Source organism: Rhincodon typus, chromosome 1 (assembly GCF_021869965.1).
Source record: "Rhincodon typus isolate 14 chromosome 1, sRhiTyp1.1, whole genome shotgun sequence".
In the NCBI taxonomy this organism is placed as follows: Eukaryota; Metazoa; Chordata; class Chondrichthyes; order Orectolobiformes; family Rhincodontidae; genus Rhincodon; species Rhincodon typus.
Window position 1 is genome coordinate 127,137,272 of NC_063332.1, and position 27,064 is coordinate 127,164,335.

The 27,064-nt window shown below is 43.4% G+C and overlaps 1 protein-coding gene across 2 annotated transcripts in view; it reads left to right on the top strand.

Moving 5' to 3' along the window:
- Positions 1-27,064, top strand: part of fgg (fibrinogen gamma chain) — a 66,945-nt gene that overhangs the window by 38,135 nt on the left and 1,746 nt on the right. Inside the window, exons 1-8 of one of the 2 annotated variants that reach the window (XM_048595821.1) lie at positions 14,003-14,138; positions 14,228-14,269; positions 14,374-14,557; positions 14,674-14,758; positions 21,526-21,656; positions 22,263-22,396; positions 22,489-22,673; positions 25,525-25,802. In XM_048595821.1, coding sequence (XP_048451778.1) covers positions 14,067-14,138; positions 14,228-14,269; positions 14,374-14,557; positions 14,674-14,758; positions 21,526-21,656; positions 22,263-22,396; positions 22,489-22,673; positions 25,525-25,802 — 1,111 coding nt within the window. In that variant the 5' untranslated portion in view covers positions 14,003-14,066. Of the gene's footprint in view, positions 1-14,002; positions 14,139-14,227; positions 14,270-14,373; positions 14,558-14,673; positions 14,759-21,525; positions 21,657-22,262; positions 22,397-22,488; positions 22,674-25,524; positions 25,803-27,064 lie in introns of those variants that run through there. The other variant, XM_048595816.1, reaches the window with a different exon arrangement.

Consider the following 27,064-nt stretch of genomic DNA (forward strand, 5'->3'; position numbering starts at 1 on the left):
TCTCAGATTCTCCAGCATCTGTAGTTCCTACTATCTCTGAAACAAATTACTTTTAAGCCCTTCTTTTTTCTGTTTGCGTGATAAATGGACAGAAATCAGTTGGATTATCAGCAAAGATTTTCTGATTTTGCAGATACTGTACTTGGACCTTCACCCATCACAAAGACTTGTTCACCTGATGAAGGAACAGCACTCTGAAAGCTTGTGATTTCAAATAAACCTGTTGGACTAAAACCTTATGTCGTGTGACTTCTGACTTTGACCACCCTAATCCAACATCAGCACCTTCACATCATACATTCTACTGAATATCGTTTTCCAGTACAGTGCATCTCCTCTGTTCCTCTTTGAGTTTTCACCATGTCTTTCTCTTTGCTCCGTTGATGTCAGAGTAGCATCTCATCATGTACATCATCATCACAAACATATTCTGCATCTAAATTACTCCAAAACGATTTCAAATCATCCCTAAAATGGAGACAGCTAGAAGGCTATTAGTGAAATTAGTAAATTCATCGATAAAGAATTTACAGATCGCACATCAACTCTACCATCCATTTCTGTTCATTGTAGAAACATAAAAGACAGGAGCGGGAGTAGGCCATTCGGCCCTTTAGGAATATTTCACCATTCATTATGATTACGGTTGATTATAGCCTGTTCCTGCGTTTCCCCCATATGCTTTGATCCCTTTAGCCTCAAGTGCTATGTGCAACTCCTTCTGAGAAACCCTCAATGTTTTGGCCTCGACTGCTTTCTGTGGTAGTGGAAACAAGGGGTCAGATACTGAGGGTGAGAAACAGAGGGGGCAGAAACAGAGGGTCAGAAACAATTGGGGAGAATCAGAAAGGGCAAAAACAGAAGGGGCAGAAACAGTGGGACATGATACAAAAGGTGGAAGCAGATGAAGAAACAGAGTAACCTTCTGACATGAGCTTGTGGTATTTGCTAAAATAAAAACCCAAAAGAACAATGGATGCTGTAAATCAGAAACAAAACAGAAATTGCTGCAAAAGCTCAGCAGGTCTGACAGCATCTGTGGAGACAAATCAGAGTGAACATTTTGGGTGGAGTGGCCCTTCTTCAGAACAGTGGTATTTGCTGTACTGTTATGTTTTAATTGAAATGGTGCTCCAGGTTTACATTTTCTTTAATGTTTATTATCATGGAAACTTCCATTCGTTCCCTCATTGGTGCTTCTTTACAAAGCTGAAACCACAACTACAGCTCTTATTTACTCATGTCTTTAGTAAAAAACAATGTTCCAAGGACCCTCACAAATGCACAAAGAGATACAAACACTGAGTCAAAAGAAAAAATTAGGACTGACCAGAAACTTTATCAGAGATCACTTGGATCATTAAACAAGGCCAGAATCCCTGGAAAACCAAGAAGAAATACAGAAATTCTGTATTGCAATGGAACGGGTTTAAAAGACTTGAAAGCAGTAAATTTCTACAGAACAGCATGTAAAACAACTTAAAGCTATATTGAATATTTCAAACAGTATTACCGAAATATAGCACAGAGATTTCTTTGCTGAGCCTCAGTGTGGAGGTTATAGAAAGTAAGAGGGAATTCCACTAAGGTGCCGGATGGCTTCTCCTGCACAATTATGTTCTTTTAGGCTCAATACATATTCCAAGCCTGCGTAAATGCCAAATTTTAGTGGCAGGCATGGATAGGAAGTACTAAAGTCCACCAGGATCTTCCAGGCTTCAAATTCTGGTCATCGTATTTGAAAGTCACTCACACAGCCCTTCATTCTCTGCAACCCAGGACTGTCAGTGGAATTTGGTTAATCACCACCCCTGGAGATTTTGGAGACCTGCCAAGTTCAAATGAACCTAAAGGTTCTCCTGCAGGTTGACTTGGAGAGATGGCATATACTGTTTGCAAGGAATGGCAACAAGAGGAAACAAAGGGCAACCAAACTTGAGAAGGGGGGTACTGGCACTGAGGGGGTGTATAGGAGGTTCACTAGGTTGATTCCAGAGTTGAGAGGGCTGGTTTATGAGGAGAAATTGAATAGTCTGGGACTATACTTATTGGAATTTGGAAGAATGAGGGAGAATCTTATTGAAACATATAAAATTATGAAGGAATAGATAAGATAGAAGCAAGGAGGTTGTTTCCACTGTGGGGTGAAATTAGAACCAGGGGGCACAGCCTCAAAATTAGGGGGAACACATTTAGGACTGAGTTGAGGAGGAACTTCCTCACCCAAAGGGTGGTGAATCTATGGAATTCCCTATGGAAGCATTTAAGACTACCTTGTTGAATGTTTTTAAGGCAAAGATAGATAATTTTTTGATAGCAAAGGAATTAAGAGTTATGGTCAGTGAGCTGGTAAGCGGGACTGAGACCATGAAAAGATCAGCCATCATCTTATTGAACTGTAAAGCAGGCTTGAGGGGCCAGATTTCCCACTCCTGATCTTATTTCTTATATTCTTATATGTTCAAACAGCCTGGAATGAGGAGTGTCTAGTGGTCAGTGCCCATGCCAACTGGAGATGAGATTGGATACAATGCCTTAAGAGGATGATGGTCTCTTGCATACTGCTAGGATGAGTGCCACTGTCCACTCAATGTTTCATGCCCATATGAGTGCGAGTTAGCATTGTAAGCTTGCTGATGCACAGAGCCATCATGCACAAGATTAGTTACCAATTGTGACATGCCTCATGTGCAATTATTGTCTGCCACCTCATTGTACCTGCCTTATTGTACTAATTACAACATGGTGCTATCGTCTCTCTCACTCTGACATGGTTCTTCCTTAATCTGAAAAGGAACTAAACACTAAGCAGCTCACAGGCCACAGATCATTGACCTTTCTTCTCAACCAGGAGAAGATGCACATCACATTGCTCCTCACCGAAGGCTTGTCTGTCGTCGTTTTGTAGTACAGAACTTGAGTATTGCTGAAAAAAACAAGATAAATGCTGAATCAGAGATTGGCTGTCACCTATTTTGTTGTCATGTACACAAACTGCATCTTTTCCAACTCAACGAAACAGGTGACTGGTTCATTTCTCAGGCCTTAACTAATATGGATCAGAGGAGACAATAGCACCCAGCCCTGCCGAGTCTTCACCATTCCCCCAGACCTCCCCCTTACTGAGGACGAACGGTCAGTCCTCAGTAAAGGGCTCACCTTTGTCCCCCTCCACCTAAACATCAACAAATACTGCTCACGCTTGGACGTTGAACAGTTTTTCCGTCGCCTCCGCCTCCGCACTTACTCCTTTAATCGTGAGCCTAACCCTCCCTCTACTGGCCCCTTCTCCCACCTCCAACACACCCCCTCCTCCTGGACACCACCCCAAGGTCTCCTACCCTCCCTCGACCTCTTCTTCTCCAACTGCCGTCATGACATCAATCGCCTCAACCTCTCCACTCCTCTCACCCACTCCAACCTCTCCCCCACGGAATGTGCAGCCCTCCACTCCCTCCGCTCCAACCTCACCATAAAACCCGCAGACAAGGGAGGCGTTGTAGTATGACACACTGACCTCTACATCGCCGAGGCCAGGCGCCAGCTCTCCGACACCTCCTCCTACCGCCCCCTTGATCATGACCCCACCCCCAACCACCAAACCATCATCTCCCAAACCATCCACAACCTCATCACCTCAGGTGACCTCCCACCCACAGCCTCCAACCTCATCGTTCCCTAACCCCACACCGCCCGCTTCTATCTCCTTCCCAAAATCCACAAACCTGACTGCCCTGGTCGACCCATTGTCTCTGCCTGCTCCTGCCCCACTGAACTTATATCCACCTATCTCGACTCCATTTTCTCCCCCTTGGTCCAGGAACTCCCTACCTATGTCCATGACACCACCCACGCCCTCCACCTCCTCCAAAACTTCCAATTCCCCGGTCCCCAACACCTCATCTTTACCATGGACGTCCAGTCCCTAGACACCTGCATTCCCCATGCAGATGGCCTAAAGGCCCTCCGCTTCTTCCTGTCCCGCAGGCCCGACTGGTCCCCCTCCACTGATACCCTCATCCGCTTAGCCGAACTCGTCCTCACCCTCAACAACTTCTCTTTCAATTCCTCCCACTTCCTACAGACAAAGGGGGTGGCCATGGGTACCCGCATGGGCCCAAGCTATGCCTGCCTCTTTGTAGGTTACGTGGAACAATCCCTCTTCCGTACCCACACTGGCCCTAAACACCACCTCTTCCTCCATTACATTGATGACTGTATCGGCGCCGCCTCGTGCTCCCATGAGGAGCTCGAACAGTTCATCCACTTCACCAACACCTTCCACCCCAACCTTAAGTTCACCTGGACCATCTCCGATACCTCTCTTTCCTTCCTGGACCTCTCTGTTTCCATCTCGGGCAACCACCTGGAAACCAATATCCATTTCAAGCCCACCGACTCCCACAGCTACCTAGAATACACCTCCTCCCACCCACCTTCCTGCAAAAATGCCATCCCCTATTCCCAATTCCTTCGCCTCCGCCGCATCTGCTCCCAGGATGAGGCATTCCACTCCTGAACATCTCAGATGTCCTCGTTTTTCAATGACCGCAACATCCCCCCTTCAGTGGTCGAGAACGCCCTCGACCGTGTCTCCCGCATTTCCCGCAATTCATCCCTCACACCCCCTCCCCGCAATAACAACCAAAACAGAATCCCCCTCGTCCTCACGTACCACCCCACCAACCTCCGGATCCAACGCATCATCCTCCGACACTTCCGCCATCTGCAATCCGACTCCACCACCAAAGACATTTTTCCCTCCCCACCCTTATCTGCTTCCCGGAGGGACCACTCTCTCCGTGATTCCCTTGTCCGTTCCACACTCCCCTCCAGCCCCACCACACCCGGCACTTTGCCCTGCAACTGCAGGAAGTGCTACACCTGCCCCTACACCTCCCCCCTCACCCCATCCCAGGCCCCAAGAAGACTTTCCACATCAAGCAGATGTTCACCTGCACATCTGCTAATGTGGTATACTGTATCCGCTGTTCCCGTTGTGGCCTCCTCTACATCGGGGAAACCAAGCGGAGGCTTGCGGACTGCTTTGCGGAACACCTACACTTGGTTCGCACTAAACAACTGCACCTCCCAGTCGCGAACCATTTCAACTCCCCTTCCCATTCCTCAGACGACATGTCCATCCTGGACCTCCTGCAGTGCCACAACGATGCCACCCGAAGGTTGCAGGAACAGCACCTCATATTTTGCTTGGGAACCCTGCAGCCCAATGTTATCAATGTGGACTTCACAAGCTTCAAAATCTCCCCTCCCCCTAATGCATCCCAAAACCAGCCCAGCTTGTCCCCGCCTCCCTAACCTGTCCTTCCTCCCACTTATCCTCTCCTCCCAACTCAAGCCCCACCCCCATCTCCTACCTACTAACCTCATCCTGCCCCCTTGACCTGTCCGTCCTCCCTGGACTGACCTATCTCCTCCCTAACTCCCCACCTGCACTCACCTTTACTGGCTCCAACCCCGCCTCTTTGACCTGTCTGTCTCCTCTCCACCTATCTTCTCCACTATCCATCTTGTATCCGCCTCCCCCTCTCTCCCTATTTATTTCAGAACACCCTTCCCCTCCCCCATTTCTGAAGAAGGGTCTAGACCCGAAATGTCAGCTTTCCTGCTCCTCTGATGCTGCTTGGCCTGCTGTGTTCATCCAGCTCTACACCTTGTTATCTCAGATTCTCCAGCATCTGCAGCTCCTACTATCTCTGGATCATTCTGCCTGGTTTAAAATTTAAACAAAGCTTGGCAGTTAACTGTCACTCATCATTAATGGGTGCACTATCCATAGAAATGCCTTGAACAATCAGAGTCTGCTTGATGACCAATCACCACTTTCCTCTCATACAGCATATATATTGGTTTTCCTTTAATATTTCTTATGAATTGACCTGATGAGTGCAAGGTGAAAAGCATCAAAAATTGTGTCATCTTTCTGCAGCAACATCAAGGCATTCCACCACACCCTGCAGCAGCACACATTCTGTTCTCTTCGTTGCTGATGTGTTAGTGTAGACTCAGGGATCACATGCTGGGGAGTTCAGTAATGCCATGGGCCTTCAGCTAGAGGAGGAGGTCTTTGACACTCAGAGCACAGTTGGGAAACAGGTCTGTGCTAAGCTCAGCACAGATGACAAGCCTCTGGATTTGTGAGCTGATGATGACCATTGAGGGGAAGCAGTAGAACATCCGGCAGAGATGCCGAAGTGGAGTGAAGCCAGACAATTCTGCACAGACTTTGTCTTGGTGCCATGGCTGGGTGAGAGGATGCTGATGGACTTTGCCCCCTCTCCAGCGCTCCATCCTCTCAATCTCAGGGATGAGGAATGCCAGCCTTCTTTGGATACTCCTGAGATCCCTTATACATATCAGGGCCCCAAACTATTCCGCCTGCTCCCGCTGAGGATTTACAGGAGACTGCCCCGCCCCCAACACCCAGCAGGCTGGAAATCTCTAGGTTACTGGACACAGGGGGACACCTGCCTAAGCCATGAGAGGTAAAGCAGAGATACAGTCAGTAAATCTCCAGCAGATCAGCTATGGCTGCCGAGGCTACGGTGTAAGAAAATTAGATGTTAAACACTTTAGGTACACCAATGTAAACCTTATTTTTTATTCATTCATGGGGTGTGAGAATCATTGACTAGGCCAGCATTTATTGCCCATCTCAGAGGGCAGTTAAGAGTCAACCACATTACTGTGCATCTGGAGTCACATGTAGGCCAGATCAAGTCAGGCTGACAGTTTCCTTCCCTGAAGGACATTAGTCAGCCAGGTGGTTCTTAAAACAATTGACAATGGATTTATGGTCATCAATAGACTTTTAAAAAAATCGGATTCCCATAGCAGGATTCAAACCCAGCTCCCCAGCACATTAGCTGGGTCTCTGGATTAACAGTGCAACAATAATACCACTAGGCCATCGCCTTCCCTGCTTCCCCATTTTTGACCAGCACTACACTGGAAAGAAATGGAAATATCAACATTCCTTTCATCTCATTCAATCAGTTAAAGCTTCTAACTGTTCAATATTTCACTGTGGCCATAGTACATGCTTACATCCATATTTGTTGTAACGTTGTAAAGAGCTCCTAGAGTCTCGATTACAGCTGTCAGCTGTCAGATTGCTGAGGTAATCTCACAATCTCATTCACTTTGAGTTGATATTCACCAGGAAGTCATTCAAAGCGAGTTGTAACATCTTTGTAAACTCTAAAGACCTTTTGAGCTGACAATGGGATGTGAAATGCAGCAAATCTCTTTTGGCATGTTTAACGTTACTAGTTCATGTTTTAGGTTTGCTTCAACTGATTTTACTTAACGGCTGCTATCTCAAACTGCAAGTCTTTGATGTTCCCATTGCATTAGGCAGTCAGCTTCATTGGTCCTCTTGGGATAAATTTGTTTTATCATGAACCTTAGCTTTAAGGTCTTCATTTTGCATTCACAACCTTGAGCCACTTTACACAGGACTGTAAACACATGGTGTTTCACAAAACACCAGTGTCCACCTGGCACCTCACATGTGTACAGTCACAATACATTTATCATATTATTATTTACTTTGGACCCAATGATGCCAACATATTGCTCAGTGGAGAATGATTCATCAGAATCATTGACTCCAGCAGCCACATTTTCGAGTTGCTTTATGTCTTCTTAGCTAAACACTTGCAAGCAATGTGATTCAGTTTCTTGCAGTTGGGGCACTGCTTTCCCAATATTACACATCCTTTCTATTTTTATCAATATGTTGGTCCAAGTATGTCTTCAATGCCTTCAAAATCTTTCCTGTCTGTGTTCTTTACTCCTCAGTGAGGTTTAGGTTACAGTACAGCTTGTAGCACTCTTTCTATAGCACTAATTACATGGTTGTTACTGTTGTTTATTCAGTCTTTTTATTTATCTGGAACTATTTCATAGTACTACCACTGAAAGTGGAAGAAAATCCAGTGCTTTTTCATATCACCTTTCATTTTCACAGCAGCAAAAAATAGAAACTTTACAGTCAATCTGACTCAACCAGCACGTCAAGGTTGCAGAATGCATTCTTAACCTTTTTCTTTAACAGTAGCTGGCTCCCTTAGAGCTCAAAAAATTCTCAGTCTCAGCATCCCACTCCTGATGTTAAGTATAGGCTGCCAACAATAAAGTGAAAGCAAGCTACAGCGGATACAGCAGTCACATGACTATGGCAAGCCAGCTAGTACATTATGTATAAATATGCTTCTCCAAACAGGGACTGTTTCTTGTTATCAACTATGTCCAGATCCTTTGTGAATTTTTTTTTTTAACACTTTGATCAACTATCCTCTGAACCTTCATTTTAGCACGGGAGACAGCCACTACTTCTCTAATCCATCTCGTTAAAGAAATCCATCATCACCACTCGAAGCAGCAACCTGCTCCAGGTCAATACTTTCTGAGATACAGTGACACCATTTCTGATTAAATCCTTACCACATAAGGTGTTGATGAAATCTCAGCAGATTTTCAATCTGTCTGGTCATCAATCGACACCCATTTTAGACCCAAGAAGAACCTCATTATTGAACATGCCTGGGCCAATCAGCAATCCTAGAAGCCAGGGGAAGTGGCAAACCTCTTCATTTTGTTTTAAATAGATTGGCCAGTTCATACAGTTATAGCACTTTGAAAGTGGCAAACCTCTTCATTTTGTTTTAAATAGATTGGCCAGTTCATACAGTTATAGCACTTTGAAAATGGGAACCTCAATGACAAAACTCTCTGATTGTTTTGCAATCTAGAGAAACGTAACATCAGAGCAGGCAGTCCCGAATATGAGGCAGACTGAGAGAAGATGAGTGTGCAACTGAGATAAGATTTGGGATGTCTTTAAGGCTCTAGCCTGAGCCTGTCAGTTGGCTAGCACCAACCAAAAAAATAAGGAGCCTGTCAAAGTTAGGAAAAGGCAGAAAGCACCATTTTGAAGGACTGACAACTTGACGAACCATGGCATTGCAGATGATGAGAATGCCCATCTGGTGGCACACCATGGTTTCACTGTGACAAAATTGGTCATTTTCAACAATTTTGTAATTCACAATTACCTGGTAAAGGCAAATAGGCTCATGGACATTTGCAGCACTGAAGGAGGCTATCATGTTTGGTCTAGTTAACGATCTGACCACACCAAGCCCATTTCTAACGTTTGGCCCATTTCCCTGGAGGCTATGGCAATGCAAGTGAATATCTAAATATTTCTTTAATATTACAAGCTCAACTGCCCTTTCAGACATGGAGTTCAAATCTCCCACCACTCTACGAGTAAAAACCATTCTCCTTATCTCCCCTCTTGACATTCTTTTACCTTAAATCTATGCCCCTGGTTATTGACCCCTCTATCAATGGAAAAAATATCTTCCTATCCACTCTGTCCATGTCCCTTATAATCTTATACAAATCTGTCAGGACCCCACTCAGACTTCACTGCTCCAAAGAAAATAACCCCAGCTTATCTAATCTTCTGTCTTGCTGAGACCCCACGCAGCATCCTGGTAAATCTTCCCTGCACCCTCTCTGATTCATTCACATCCTTCCTACAATATGGTGACCAAGATGCACACAGGATCCCAGTTGTACCTACCCAGCAATTTATACTGTTTGGATCAACCTTATGTACCCTGTGCATCATTCATTAAAGGCAAACATCCCAAATGCATTATTTACCTGCTTTACTGTCTTCAGAAATTTGTCGACTCGTACATCAAGGTCCCTCTGATCTTGAGTACAGGGTTAGCTAGTTGCATTTATATGCTCCTAATACAAAAGGTCTAGCTGTCCCACTTACAGAGGAACTGGCATGAGCTGCTTCTTTGATTAATTAAGCTCTAACTGGTTGTTTCAATCTTGCTTAAGGCTGGGAACTTTGGAATTTAAGCTGTAACTTTCAATTGTAAGAGCTAATCTACTGGCAGTGTTAAAAGGGTCAGTATTGCAGGCATGGTTATGTTTGGTAAGATTAGCAGCTGCAGGAAAGTGAATGAGAGAATAGAATGGGGCAGCTGGGGTTGCTGCTCAGATGGAAGTACTGATGTGCCCAAATCTACAGTGACAGCATTCTGCTGTGACACAACAACATAGCACAACCTCATTGGGTGTGTTTCTTGGATATCACCCTGTTTTTCACAATCGTCTTTCTCTTCTGGCAACCCATGTTGCTCTGGTGAATCTGCAGGAAGTGAGAGCACAAATAATGTAAAACTAAAAATAATATGATATAAAAACAAATTTTAAAAAATCCTGAAGGATATTATTAAGCTGGAGAGGGTCCAGATGAGATTTAACAGGATGTTGCCGGGAATGGAAGGTTTGAGTTAGAAGAAGAGACTGGGACTTTCTTCACTGGAGCATAGGAGGTTGAGAGGTGACCTTAGAGAGGTTTATAAAATCATGAGGGGCATAGATAAGGTGAACGGCAGATGCTTTTTCCATGGGGAGGGGAATTTCAAGACTAGAGGGCATATTTTTAAAAGTGAGAGGACAAAGACTTAAAAAAGATATGAGGGACAATTTTTTTTACACAGAGAGTGGTTTGTGCGTGGAATGAACTTCCTGAGAAAGTAGTGGATGCAGGTACAGTTACAATGTTTAAAAGACATTTAGATGAGTTCATAAAAAGAAATGTTTGGAGGGATATGGGCCAAGTGAAGACAGGTGGGACTGGTTGGACCAAAGGGTCTGTTTCTGTGCTGCATGATTCTATGACTATGACTCTAAATGAATTAGAAGAATTAGAATTAGATTTTATTGTCATGTGTACTCAAGTACGGGATACAGGAGTACTGTGAAAAGTGTACAATGTTGCAGTTCCCAGCCCCATCTTAGGTACAAAGATACCTAGGTACAAAAACGTATGCACAAAGTAGAAAAATACGGAAATAAAGTTAAAAATTCAACATTAAAGGCCTTCTAAGTATAAAGTAAAAAGAAGTAAAGTTGAAAGTTCAACATGACAGTCCCTTCATAAGTACTTAGCCATGTTGGGCTCACACTCCCCGCAAGGGCTCATTCTCCACGCTTCACACGGTCACAGATGCTGGAGACCTTAGGCTCCTTTCCCCCGTGCTCCCTCCCTGCCACCCATCGCCCCCACCAATGCTGGGCTCAACCCCCCCCCTACGCCTGGCCCCAATCTCCCCCCCTACACTGGGCTCAATCTTCTCCCCTCTACCCCCATGCTGGGCTCGATCACCACTGCAGTAAAGTCAACTCCCTCGACTGCCACCAGCTGGAAGAACCTTGCCTCAGGTGCACGGGACACCTAGAAGCCACTGCTCTCTCTGCAGAAGGTAAGTAGATTGAAGTAGGACAAAGAAAGCTGTGAAGGAAGTAAAAGCGGACACAGCAGATGAGCTCTGGGCAGGAGCCCATACACTGCACTGCACTCCACCGCTATCTTGAAATGAAGGATGGATGAGAATCCTCCATCTGAGACTAAAGGGACAGAATAACAAGGCCTATGCTCAGACCGTGATAGGGTCCAAAAACAAAAGTTGCTGGAAAAGCTCAGCAGGTCTGGCAGCATCTATGAAGAAAAAATCGGAATTAACGTTTCGAGTCCGGTGACATTTCCTCAGAACTCCATCCAAACTTTTCTTATTCATGTACTTATCTAAATGTCTTCTAAACATTGTAACTGTACCTGTATCCACCACTTCCTCAACACAGATAGGGTGCAGTCTAGTTTCATTGAATTCATGAATTTAGCAGCTCGTGCAGTTGAATTCAGTTTCAAATGCTCAAATAGATGGCATTGCTACAGGATTCCCTCTAAGCCCAGCTCTTTCTGACATCGTCATGAAAACACATCTTCAATGGAATGGCCATTAAACTCCTACTCCTTGCACATTTCTGTTATGTGGATGACATGTTTGTGATATTTGAATCTATGTCTGCATCACAGAAATTCTTCACACACCTTAATAAATTCCATCCTGTGCTCAGATTTCCTGTTGAAGTGGACTGATCAAATAAGCTCCCATTACTTAACATATTAGTTGTGAAATCTACCAGCGGGTTCTCTGTTCCCATCTCCTGCAAGGCTACGTTCACTTGTCAACACGTGTTTTGATGCCTACTGTTCCAGGCATTGCAAGATCAACCTTTTTTGATAACTTCGTGAACAGGGCCCTAGCCATATGCTCATTCTGTGAGATTGATGTTGAAGTTAGGGCTAACAAAAGTGTCCCATATAATAGTGGTGACTGTGATCAAATCCTTACTTACTGTATATTGCATTAACTCATAAAGTGTCTGATGGCCTTCAATTTTGGCCCAGAAAAGTACCCTGCCTACCTCAAGCTATCCTGAGAGGGAAAGGTATCACAGAAATTTGAGCAACAGGCAAAATTCACCGCCTCACACTGTTGCATTGCAGGAAACCTACAACGATATTCAACAGCATCATGATGCTGTCGTCAAGTCAAAAAAGTTGTTCTGCCTGCATTACAAATGAATAATGTAGTATTTGAGTTTCAGTGTTGATGTATTGCAGGTATGTAGGCTATACATCCTAGTGACTGGCAGACCGAATCAAACAACACATTCCTTGGACTGTTAGTAGGAAGCAGCCTGCCAATTATGCTCAACCTGTTTCCGAATTAGATGTGATTGTGCTTTTTGACAGAATTTACTGAAAAAAAGACCTGACTGCGATAATGATTGCACTGGAAACAAATTTAAATTAATCAGTCAGTCTTGTGTTGTGTTTATGCTAAAAACTGCACATATTTACACATGGGACCCTATTCTGTACAAGCAGAAGAAATGTGTCAAGGTTTGTCTATAGGCTTGGACTGAGTTTCATCAGCTGACTGAGATTGACAGTGAACAGTGCTTGCTGTATCTCCATGATCCAACCAGTCAGCATCGAAAAGCTTTGAATTTACATCTCGTTATAATGTTTATTTAGACCACCATGCAATTAATGGCCAGTCTCCATCACAATTGCTGTCCATCGCTACCACTCCTTGTGCCCCTTGGTTCCCATCACCGTCTCTCCCCATTCCTAACATTCCGCACCCCTACTATTGGCCATCTCTGCTACACTCCTTCACCTACTCACCCCATCACCTCCTCTCCCCATTACCCACCACTCCCCATCCATCCCAACTCTCCATCCACCCCTCTCCCTATCACCTCCAATCTCCATTCTCTGTCACCCCCTCTCTCAGTCACTCCTGTCTCCTGTCCCGCTCTCCCCAAAGCCCCCTCTCCCCATCCCCCCAACTCCCCATCCCCCCTCCCCATCACCCCCAACTCCCCATCCCCCCTCCCCAGCCCCCCCACTCACCGTGCCCCCTCTCTCCCTCTCTCCCCCCACTCCCCTGTCCCCCCTCACCCTGTGCCCTCCTCTCCCCTTCCTCCTTACTCCTCATCACCCCCATTCCCCATCACCCCTTCTCCCTGTGCCCCCATTCTCCCCATCACCCCCACTCCTTGTCACCCGCTTCTCCCCGTCAGCCTCTATCATCCACTCTCTATCATCTCCACTCCCCAGTTTAGCCATCTCCTGATCCTCAGCACTCCCTAGTTCCATCATTCCCCTTTGCTGTTACTGTAGCTCAGTCACCATCATTTCTGATCCCCATTCAGGTTCAGTTGTTCAACCTGTTCACCTGTTCCCACTTTTTGGTTCAGTGTGCCTTCCAACTTTGGGAACTGCCACTGAACATCACTTAATATTAAACTTCTTTTCGCAGCAACGTTATGGATTTTGCCCTAAAATTGTTACCACCCTAATTTAGCTGGCAGCTTGAATATGTTACTGCATTTCAATTCTGTACAAAGCAAAGTGGAAATAAAAATTTAGTGGTCCATTTTGATACATACTTCCGCTTGCCTAATTATTTGCAACAGAATGTGTGAGTCAGAGGTTATGACCTGATTGACTGTGTGTTCTAGGTCTATGTCTCTTTGGCAATCATTGTGAACGCTTATCTTAGCTCAGGGAGTCAATAAGATAAAGCTGCTCTCCAGTAGTCAGTCATTCATCTTGCACAGTGAGTTGGGACCTCTTTTTCTTCCGTCATACCATGTCAGGAGCAAAGGGAAAAATTTTACCTTTCCTGCAAGTTCTGCTACTTGCATTTTCATCTGCTAAAGCTGTAAGTGAATTTACGGGTAGGCATTAACAAATGTTTGGTCTTACTGTTGTGGACATGTGATAACGTTCTGTTTTTTTCTTTTATTACAGTTTATATCAGATGCACCCTGCTGTATCTTAGATGCCAGATTTGTAAGTACGATTTGTAATACTGAGTCCATTGCAATCATTAGTAATGTGGCTCTCTAGCTGGAAATATAACATTACTGCAATTTCTCTCTGCTATGGCAATTTAGGGAGAATTCTGCCCCACAACTTGTGGAGTTGCTGAATTTTTTCAAAAGTATCAAACAACAGTTGATGACTCACTTGGGACAATTGAAAAGGATTTGCGTGACATTCAATATAAAAATAGCATGACAAAAAATAAGACTGAGACCATTGAACAGTCCAATCTTATCATTCAGAAACAATTGCCAGGTAACGTTTCCGTGGTAATTTAATACATAAGCTGAAATGGCAAGCTACATATTTAAAAACAATCAGAATGACTCACCCACTAGGTTGATTTTTATTTGTATTCTTATATTTTGAAGACGTATACATTCAAAGAATCCGCGAAGTAGAAGCAGAGATTCTCAGGTTTGAAAGGACCACCGAAGACAGAGATCAGGAGCTACGGTAGGGACAAAGTTACAAAGTTCTTGAAATGGAGAGATCGGGAAATCAGATTTGTTTTCTTTATGTGTTGATAAACATCTTAAAGGAGACACTATCTTGTAAATTGTCACTTTCCCATTGATAAGAATAGCAAACTACAAAAACTATAAGCCTGAAATGAAGACAGAATATAATGAAATACAGTATTTTTAAAAAAGAGAAGCAGAGTTATATTCCAGGTGTTGATTTATGCTTCTAAAGAGTGTACATTTATTTTGGACCAGATTTTGTGATATGAATAACACTTTGGAAATGGACGGCTAAGTCCCCTGCCCCAATACGTGCAGTTAAATGTGAAAATGTGGAAGCTACTGTCTGAGATGCCTTACCGCATCAAAAATGTTAAGAATATGAAAGCAATACATCTGGCCTCCCATTCAAAACTATTGAATTGTTTAAAGATGCTGAAATCCTGAGATACCTGAACTAAGATCACCATATAAAGTTAGTGATTAACCATTCCAGTCACAACAGGACATTGCAATTATTGCAAAACAACATGTCTGGTGCTGAAAAATAATTTTTATTAATGTGAAACCTAATTTGTTATGATTATAACTGAAGCTTGGGAAATAAAAAAAAATACTTTGCCTTTCTGTTGCCTTTATAGGCTAATTGTTCTTTTCCTGATTATAGTTTACTTTCTATAATTGATTTGATGTTGAATTAAATATTTTAATTGCCACTTCCTAGTTTAGGCACTGCACTGATGTTTAATAGTCCGTTAACTGAAATGATTCAGGAGCTGTATAGTCACAGATTTTATTTAAACATGTCTCAGTTTGGATAAATTTAGCTGTTGCATTTTGGTAAGATGAACAAAGGCAGGACATATACATTTAATGGTAGGGCCTTGGGGAGTGTTGTCGAACAGTGAGACCGAGGGGTTCAGTTACATAGTTCCTTGAAAGTGGCGTCACAGGTAGTCAGGGTGGTGAAGAAGGCACTTGGCACATTTGCTTTCATTGGTCAGAGCACTGGCTATGGGAGTGTGACATCATGTTATGGTTGTACAGGACATTAATGAGGCCACTTTTGGAGTACTGTATACAGTTTGGGTCACCCTGCTATTGGAAGTCTGTTATTAAGTTGGAAAAGGTGCAGAAAAGATTTACAAGGGTGTTACCGGGACTGAAGGGCTTCAGTTATTAGGAGAGGCTGGATATGTTGGAACTTGTTTCCCTGGAGCGTAGGCAGTTGAGGGGTGAGGAGGGTAGGGGAGTTTAAAACTAAAGGGCATACATTTAAGGTGAAAGGGGAAAAATTTAAAGGGCCTTGAGGACAACATTTTCACACAGAGGGTGGCTCATGTGTTGAACAAACTGCCAGATGTGATAGAAGCAGGTACAGTTACAAACTTTGAAAGGTATTTGGACATGTACCTAAATAGAAACGTTTAGAGGGATATGGACCAAGCAGGTCTGGTTTAGTGTGGGAAATTTGGTCGGCATGCACAAGTTGGAAAGGATTGATTTCCGTGCTGTATGACTCTAGGTGACCAGTTGAGGACACTGTGTTCTCGTAACATTGGACGGATAATAATGTTCAATACAAAGGCAAATAGGGAGTGTAGAAAAATTGTTCACTGCCAACCACAAAATCATTGTAGATAACCATATCTAGATTCCTTTAAATAAGCTCAAAAAAAGGAAACAATGCAGCACTGGTTAATGCATTTTAATTATATTACACAAACAAGTACAGGCAGTGATGGTGAAATGGCTGGTATTGGGCAGATTCTGACCGAGGTATGAATGATGTAGCCCATGGCAAGATGTGTTATAGAATCAGGCAATGAGTCCAGCGAGGCCTATCGTCATATCGAGATCATCTCGCTCCATCCTTTATACTTGCCACAAGTGGTCTAGCAAGATTCTGACTAAGCAGTGGCAAATTGCCAACCGATGGGGATTAATACTTATTAAATATCTTAATAATCTTGTCTCATTTCCACACTTCCATTTTACAAATTCACCAATCAGGCTCAACATCAGGAAAACTCGACATGGAAACCAGAGCAAGCATTTGGAGGATTCAGCTCTCTGCTTGCTTCCAGTGAATTGACATTGGACACTGGGGAACAACACCTCAGGGCAACTCCATGGGCACCAGCCAAATGTACATCATGTCCACAGACATTGGCATCTGATATGTGCCTGCCTCTAAGAACTCTTAAGGCACATTTCCAATCCACTTGTAGGACACTTCCATCCTTTAACGGTGTACCCCAGGCAGTACTAGTAACGTTCATTGTCATGCTGTTATAGAGACCTGTGTGCTCATGGACACACACAGAGCTCATGAACTGGACTAGGCTGCAGACTCCAGACTCTTTCCTCGCTGTCACAGTGCTCAGTCATGCAAAGTGGTAGTGATTGTGGTTTTGGAAGGTGCTGTCTGAGGATCTTTGGTGAATTTCTGCAGTGCATCTTGTAGATAGTACACTCTGCTGCTAATGAGCGTCGGTGGTGGAGGGAGTGGATGCTTGTGGATGTGTTGCCAATCAAGTGGCTACTTTGCCTTGGATGGTGTCAAGCTTCTTGAGTGTTATTGGAGCTGCACCCATCCAGGCAAGTAGTGAGTATTCCATCATATTCCTAATTTATAGATGGTGGACAGGCTCTGGGGAGTCAGAAAGTGAGTTAATCTATGAAGGATTATAAGCTTCTTACCTGTGCTTAGGTATAGGTATAGTATTTATATGGTTAGTCAGGTCAATGGTATACGTAGGATGCTGATATTGAACATTCAATCTGGTAATACCATTGAATGTCAAGAGGCAATGATTAGATTGTCTCGTATTGGAGATGATCATTACCTGGCATTTGAGTTGTGTGTTACTTGCCCCTTGTCAGCCCAAGCCTAGATATTGTCCAGATCTTGCTGCATGTGGACACAAACTACTTCGCGAATGGTGCTGAACATTGTGCAATCATAAGTGAACATCCCCACTTCTGACCTTATGATGGAGGAAAGGTCATTGATGAAGCAACTGAAGATGGTTGGGCCCAGGACACCAGCCAGAGATGTCCTGGAGCTGAGATGACTGACTTCCAACAATCACAACCATCTTCCTATGTGTTAGGTATGACTCCAACCAGCAGAGAGGCTTATCCCCTGATTCCTATTGACTCAGTTTTGCTTGGGCTTCTTGACACCATTCTTGATCAGTTGTGAACTTGATATCGAGGGCTGTCACTCTCACCTCACCAAGGCTGTAATGAGATAAGGACCTGAGTGGCCCTGGCGGAACCCAAACTGGGCGTCACTAAGCAGGTTATTGCTGAGCAGGTGCTACATGATGGCACTGTTGATGGCACCTAGGGCTAGGGCCGCGGCAAGTTCTGGAGCACAAGTCTTCAGTACTATTGCCTGAATGTTGTTAGTGCCCGTAGCCTTTTCAGTATCCAGTATCACCAACTGTTTCTTGATATCACGTGGAGTAAATTGAATTGGCTGAAGACTGGTATCTGCAATACTGAGGACCAATGGAGGAGCCTGAGGTTGATCATCCACAGGGCACTTCTGGCTGAAGATTGCTGCAAGTGCTTCAGCCTTATCTTTTACACTGATGTGCTGGGCTCTTCCATCATTGAGGATGGGGATATTTGTGGAGCCTCCTTCTCCAGTGAATTGTATATTGTCCACCACCGTTCACTTCTGAATGTAGCAGGACTGCAGAGCTTATATCTGATTTGTCGCTTGTGGGATCGCTTAGCTCTGCTGATCATTTGATTTCCCTCTTAAGTATACTCCTACTGCCTTTATACTCTCCTAGGGATTCACTCAACCTCTGCTGTCTATGCCTGATATATTCTTCCTTCTTATTCTTAACAAAAACCTCAATTTGTCTGGTCATCCAGCATTCCCTGCACCTATCAGCCTTGCCCTTCACCTTGACAGGAACATACTGTCTCTCGACTCTCGTTATCTCATTTTTGAAGGTTCCCATTTTCCAGCTGTCCTTTTACCTGCGACCATCTGCCCCAATCAAGTTTTGAAAGTTCTTGCTTAATACTGTCAAAAATTGCATTTCTCCAATTTAGAACTTTAACTTTTAGGAACAGTCTATCCTCTTCCATCATTATTTTAAAACGAATAGAATTATGGTCACTGACCGCAAAGTGCTCCCCCAATGACACTACAGTCATCCGCCCTGCCTTATTTCCCAAGAGTAGGTCAAGTTTTGCACCTTCTCTCATAGGTAATCCACATAGTGAATCAGAAAATTTTCTTGTACACACTTAACAAATTACTCTCCATCCAAGCCTTTAACACTACGGCAATCCCAGTCTATGTTTGGAAAGTTAAAATCCCATACAGTAACCATTCTATTATTCTTCAGATAATTGAGATCTCCTTACAAATTTGTTTCTCAATTTCCCGCTGACTATTGGCGGGGGTGGGGGTGGGGGGTGGGGTGCGGGGTGGGGGTGAGCTCTATAGTACAATCCCAATTAGCTGATTAAGCCTTTCTTATTTCTCAGTTCCACCCAAATAATTTCCCTGGCTGTATTCCCAGGAATATCTTCCATATGTTCAGCTGTAATGTTATCCCTAATCAAAAACACCACTTCCCCTCCTCTCTTGTCCCCCCTTTCTTTCCTTCCTATAGTATCTATACCCTGGAACATTAAGCTGCCAGGCCTGTCCATCCCTGAGTCATGTTTCTCTAATTGTTTTGATATCACAGTCCCAACCGTGCCCTGTGTTCATCTGCCTTACCTGTTAGGCATCTTGCATTGAAATAAATGCTGTTTAATTTATCAGTCCTACCTCGTTTTCTGCTTTTTTCCTGCCTGCCCTGACTATTTGACTTAATGTTTTTCTTAACTGTACCAGTCTCAGACTGAGAGATAGTAGGAACTGCAGATGCTGGAGAATCCGAGACAACAAGGTGCAGGGCTGGATGAACACAGCAGGCCAAGCAGCATCATAGGAGCAGAGAGGCTGACGTTTCGGGCCTAGACCCTTCATCAGTCTCAGACTGATCTCTTTTCTCACTATCTCCCTACCAGTCGTATTACAGAAAACCAACATAGACTTATGAAGGGGAAATCATATTTAAGAAACCTATTTGAGTTTTTTGAGGACATAACTAGTAGGATAGATGAGGAAAGCTCCTTGGATGTAGTGTGTTTGGCTTTTTGGAAAGTTCTACATTAGAGGGTACGTGTAAAGTCAGAGCATATTGGATTGGTGGTAATATACTGTCATGCATTGGGAAATGGTTAGCAGAGAGAACACAGAGAGTAGGAAGTAATGGGTCAGTTTTGTAGTGGAAGGCTTTGACAATTGATAGACTGCAGGGATCAGTGATTGGAGACCAGCTATTCAACAAAAGTCAATGATTTGGGTGAGAGAACCAAGTATATTATTTTCAAGTTTGCAGATGACAGAAAAGTAGGTGGTAGAAGATGCAAAGAGATTTTATGGTGAATTAGACAAGTTGGGTGAGTGTGCAAACACATGATAGATGCAGTATAATGTGTATAAATATGAAGTTGTCCACTTCAGTCAGAAAAAACAGGGTAGAGTGTTATTTAATTAGTGATAGATTGGACTTGGGTGTCCTTGTATGGTCTCAAGATACAAGGTAGACCATGTCGACCTGAGATGAGGAGAAATCTCCTAACTTGGAGGCTCGTGGAATTCTCTACCGCAGATGACTGTAGAGGCGAAGTCGTGAACATATTCAAGAAAGAAATAGATTTCTAGACATTAAAGGTGTCAAGGGGTATGTGGATAGAGTGGGAGGATGACATTGAGATAGAGGATCAACCATGATCATTTTAAATAGCAGAAAGGACTCTATGGACCAAATGGCCTACACTTGCTTCTTATTTCAATGTTTCTAAGTCAATATCAGAGAGTTTTTTCTATATGTTTCAAGAAACAGGGGAATTGTACATGGCAGTTTACACTTTGCAGGCAATTACAACAGAGTCAGTACATCAAGGTTTTTGTGAGGGGTCCCTTGAGTATCCCCTGGGGTAGGCGCAGCCTGTGACCATCTGGAGACCTTGTCCATGCCAGTCCAACACTGGCACCGCCACATCTGGAAACCGGCAGATCTGGGCCAGTCTCACAGGGCACCCATCAGGTGATTTACTTAACTGATTTACACTCTAAAGCTAGAAACTTACATCCCATTGACCTTATATAATTTATACCGTTCAGAGCCGGACTATATTGCAGTTTTTTTGTTTTACGAGGGTATGCACTTCAAATTGAGAAGTGTTTAGTAAAGTAAATAGTTCGCTGGTTGCTTTTGAATGGCACAGACTCGATGGACCAAACAGCCTTTTTATTTTCTGTGCTGTAGACCTCAATGACTCTGACATTATGGCTCTAAAACCAATGGAATGATTAGGCTCTTCCCCATCTGACCCTAAACCTGTGTAAACTGAGAAGATCCTGAGGTGGATTGTCGAAATGGACAATCCCAATGAGGTCTGATGCTGATAATGAATGGAAAATCAAGAAGAATTTTTCAACCAGAGCTCCCTGCAAGCTCTCAATGCTCGCTTCGAGAATTAACTTCCTTTTCCAGGATTCAGAAAGGCATGAAAGAGTTCTACCAAAAGTCCGCCTGAAATGATAACCTGTCTTTTCGTTTTATCTAAATTTCAATCGTTTGTCTTGATTTGTTGAGATCCTGTTACTATTGTTAATTTTATTGTCTTTTTCTAGAGATGATCATGCAGTGGTCTTTTATTTTTCTACAGGGATTTGGAACAGCTTTTAGTATCGAACAATGAAGTTATCGTTGATTTAAAGAGGATAACCCAACAACTTCAGGACAGGTGCAGTGAGCCATGCCATGACACTGTTCAAATAAATGAAATCACAGGGCCAGGTTAGCATCCCCTGTTCAATAGTCACTCTCTTCAGTTGGGTAGTTTAAAGTTTTGTCATCTTAACTTTCAACAAATCCCTTTTACTCACTATCAGTTGACTCACCAACATACCTTAGTTCTACTTTCAGCATATGGCTAAAATTTAAAATTTTCATCTTTGTGTTCAAGTCAAATCATGGTCTCACCTTCCCTTATCTCCTCAGTCTTGTAACACTCTGAGAACTCTGCATTCCTCCAGTTCTGGCCTCTTTTGAATTCCCAATTTCCTTTGCCACATTATTGTTCATTGTGCTTTCAGTTGTCTAGGTCCTAAATCCTGAAATTTCCTCACTATCTTACTTTTTTGTTTCCTTTTTAAACACATACTTTAAACTACCTCTTTGGCCTAAAACTTCCACGTGTGGCTTAAGGTTAAATATTTTCTGATAATAGTTCTTTGAAGCACCTCAGTTATACTATGTTAATGATAAGTTGATGTTGTGTATTATAGTCTTATTAACAATGATTAATTTCGGAGTGTTCCAACTCTGAAAAATTGAGCTGTTTGACAAAACGTTACACTAAATGTGGTTCAATTACAAGCACTGTAATCTGATCCTATTCAGACTGTCAAGAGATTGCTGACAAAGGTGCTACAACAAGTGGCCTGTACTACATCAAACCAGTGAAAGCTCGGCAGCAGATGCTAGTTTATTGTGAGATTGATGAATTAGGGAGAGGCTGGACAGTGCTCCAAAGGGTATGTCACACCATGTTTATGTTATTGACAAACAAACCTTTCTCAATTTGGTGCAAGGTACGATCAGACAATGCTTCTCTAATTTCTTTCAGCGACTTGACGGCAGTGTGAACTTTCACAGAAACTGGATTTCGTATAAGGAGGGATTTGGATACTTGTCACCTGATGGGAGCACAGAGTTCTGGATTGGGAATGAGAAAATACATTTACTAACTACACAGAGCAATAAACAGTTTGTACTCCAAATAGACCTGATGGATTGGACAGGTCAACAGAGGTAATCATTGATTTATCGTTGCAAGCAATAAAAATACCTGATACAATTCATAAGGATTAAAAAAAACTTACTCAACAATTGTGGTTAAACAAAACAATTGTTTGGTGATGTGCCAAATATTGTAGGTTTTTTTGTAGATTTTTTAGCATTGTTGAAACTGCTATACAATTTTATTTCACTGGCTTGAGTTGCGGTTACTCTCAGTCTGAACTCCTTCTGTCTGGTCCATTCCCATGTTATCATTCTTTAATCAAATTGGCTCTCTTGGGCCTTTTCCAAAACTACCCTGTCAATCAACATTAACAGCTCATTGCAAGTGACAGAGATCACTCCTACTTTTGCTTTCTCTTCTGCCCTCTAGCATCCTCCACTCAAATACATCAACAATCCACAGCACCAATACAATAGTCTGAATATAAATTCTATGATATATTAAAAAATCTTTCATGGGCAATGAGTGTTGCTAGCTCAGTCAGAACGTATTGCCCTTGAGAGGTTGCTGATCAGCTACTTCTGGGACAGCTGTTGTCTTTGTATACTCATAATGCTGTTGGGAAGAGAACTCCAATGTTTCGACCCAGTGACAGTAAAACAGCATATTTCCAAGTCAGGATAGTGAGTGGCTGAGAGGGAAACTTGCAGGTAGTAGTATTTCCATGCATCAGCTGCCCTTCTCCTGGTAGAAGTCATGGGTTTGGAAAGTGGTGTCAAAGCAGCCTTGGTGAGTTGCTGCAAAGCATCTCATAGATGGTACACACTGATGCCAATATTCATTGATGTTGGGGGCAGTGGATGTTGGTGATTGTGGAGCCAACCAAGCAGGCTGCTTATACTGGGTTCATGCTGAGCTTCAAGAGTGTTGGTGGAGCTGCACTCATTCAGGCAAATGGGAGTATTCCATCACACTCCTGACTTGTGCCTTGTAGATGGTGGACAGATGTTGAGCAATCAGGAAGTGAGTTGCTCATAGTAGAAATCTCATCCTCTGTCCCTGCTCTTGAAGTACTTATATGCCCGGTCCAGCTAATTTTCTGGTCAATGGTAACGCCCAGGGAATTGATAGTGGAGGATTCAGCAATGGTAACACCATTGAACATCAAGGGGAGATGGTCTCTTCCTCTCAGGGAAGACAATGGTCTAGTGGTATTATCGCTGGACTGTTAATCCAGAGACCCAGGTAATGTTCTGGGAACCCTGGTCCAAATCCTGCCACAGCAGATGATGGAATTTGAATTCAATAAAAAAATGTGGAATTAATAGTCTAATGGTGCCCATTAAGCTGTTGTTGATTGTCATGAAAAACTCATCTGGCTTACTAATGCACTTTAGTGCCATCCTTACCCAGTCTGGCCTACACATGCCTCCAGAACCACAGCAATATGGTTGACTCTCAACTGCCCTCTGGGCAATTAGGGATTGGCAATAAATGCTGACCTAGCCAGTGACGCCCACATCCTATGACTGAATTTTTAAAAATGGCAGTTGAATGGCATGAATGTGATGTGCCTCAGCTTTGTCTGCTATTCTCACTTTGCTTCAGTGCAACAATGAGCAGACCCGTTACCAATTCAATAACATCGAAAACCTGAGCAATGAGCAGACTCTAAACGGAAGGGATCGGTGATCTTACCTGTTAGCCAGGGAGAGACATGCATTGTCTTCTCCGTGTGTTCCCATTGGGTAAAAATTGCTGTGCTGGAATTTTTTTTAGTGACTGGCAGACCTTCTCTGAATCAAAGGCACCACAGATGAAAATTCCACCCACCAACAGCTAACAGCCAATCAGAGACCAGAGATAATAGCAACTGCCTGAGCCTCAGGTCAAGGAGCGATCAAGGCCAGAGAGAAGTCACATTTGGGGAGAGAGGAGCAGTGTGGGTAACAATGGGACAGTTTAGCTCTCCACAACTCCTCTCCCTTCTGGGGGATGCTGGGTACCTCCATCAGGTACTGAAGGTCTTTAAACAAGAATTCCCCACCTGCACCCACCGTCACCTCTGGAATATCATCTCTGCATTATTATGTAGAGGTGCCAGTGTTGGACTGAGGTGGACAAAGTCACACGACATCAGGTTACAGTGCGACAGGTTTATTTGGAATCGGTTTATTTCGGAGTGCTGCGCTGCGAAAGCTTGCATGATTCCAAATAAACCTGTTGCACCGGTGTCATGTGACTTCTGACTCTGGAATATTACAAGCAGCTTGCAGAGGTTTACTTGTCATTTTCTCAGAGTGTTAAAAGCCTTACCTGCTTTTGGGCTCAATGGCCACACAAAAGTCTCAAATATCAATGGCTGGGCTGAAAGTCCAATCACAGACTGAAGGTGGAGAAGAGGTAGATTGCTTACACACTGCCAGATTAAATACCCTTCCCATCTCCAAGAACAACACAGAGACAGTATCACAGTATTAAGAATACCACACACTTTGAGCAGTGAGTTCCCATTTTCATAGAATCTTAGAATCCATACTGTGCAAAAAGAAGCCATTCAGCCCATCAAGTGTGCACTGACCTTCCAAACCCAGACCCAGACCCTTACCCCATCCCCACATTTACCATGGCCAATCCAACGAGCCTGCACATCTTTGATCTGGAACATCTTTTCCCAGAAGATCCAATTTTTTCAGTGCAAAAGTCAACTGGCTGAGAGTCATATTAGACGCAGGCCTTTTAACTTTGTGTTTACATTTGCACAGCACATGTATCCTTTCAGCTCCTCACTGCACCAAATATGTAATGGACATTTGATGACTGGGGTGTGAAGCTTGATTCTGCCATGTTTATACAACAGAAGGGCAAAGTATCGTGTCTGCATTGGATGAGTGCTGACTAATTTCTCTTTCCCTCCAGACATGCTAAATATTTGAATTTTAAAGTGGGAAGTGAGGAGGACAAATATCGATTGCTTTATGGCATGTTCATTGGAGGAGATGCTGGAGATGCCTTTGCTGGTTTTGACTTTGGAGACGATCCCAGTGATAAATTCTATACATCACACAACTTTATGCAGTTTAGCACAAGCGACTTTGATAATGATAAGTATGAAGGCAACTGTGCTGAACAAGATCAAAGCGGCTGGTGGATGAACAAATGTCATGCAGGAAATCTTAATGGCATATATCACCGAGGTAAAACTTCTCATCCACTGTACACTTTTGTGAACAATGCTCAAACACATTTCCTATGAAAATCGAAAGAACTGCCGATAGTGTAAATCAGGAACAAAAACAAAGTTGCTGGAACAGCTCAGCAGGTCTGGCAGCATCTATGAAGGAGAAAACAGAGTTAATGTTCTGAGGAAGGGTCACTGGACCCAAAACGTTAACACTGTTTTCGCCTTCACAGATGCTGCCAGACCTGCTGAACATTTCCTATGAAATTGACCGAACAGCAATTCATTATAGAGGCTAAAGAAATAAACTGCTAAAGCAGAACACTGCAGATGATGGAAATCTGAAATAGGACCAGAAAATGCTGGAAATACTCAGGCAGTGTTGGCAAAGAGGGAAACTGAGCTAATATTTCAGGTCAACAACTTTTCATTAAAATGTTGTGCCATTGTCACTGTTTTGTTAGGGAAAGTAACCTACAGAGGCTTATTGACATATCACACTCGTATCCTGGCAGTCTGTACAACATAGCAACTATGTGCCCCAATTGAAGATCTTTGGTTGAATTCTGAATTACAGATAATCTGTGGTTGCACTGAATGCACACTTTTGGTTCACAGGCAGAGCATTAAATGACGGTCCTTATGGTATTCCTACATGAACCTGAAGGAACAAAATTAATGACAAGACATATTCTGTTATAGGCGTTTGTAAAATTAATGGCAAAGGAATGATAATAGCAAATGTCATAGAGTCATAGAGCTGTACAGCATGGAAACAGACTCTTTGGTCCAACTTGTCCATGCTGACCAGATGTCCTAAATTAATCCTGTCCCATTTGCCAGCATTTCGCCCAAATCCCTCTAAACCCTTCCTATTCATATGCTCAACCAAACGCCTCCTAAATGTTGTAATTGTATCAGCCTTCATTACTTCTGCTGGCAGTTCATTCCTTACACGCATCACCCTCTGTGTGAAAACGTTGCCCGTTAGGCCCCTTTTAAATCTTTCCCCTTTCACCTTAAACTTATGCCCTCTAGTTTTGGACCCCCCACCCCAAGGAAAAGACCTTGGCTATCCACCTGAGTCATACCCCTCATGATTTTATAAATCTCTATAAGGTCACCCCTCAGCCTATGACATTCCAGGGAAAATAGCCCCAGCCTATTCAGCCTCTCCAGCCTCTCCATATAGGTCAAACCCTCCAACCTTGGCAACATCCTCTTTTCTGAACCCTTTCTAGTTTAACAACATCTTTCCTTTAGCAGGGAGACCGGAAT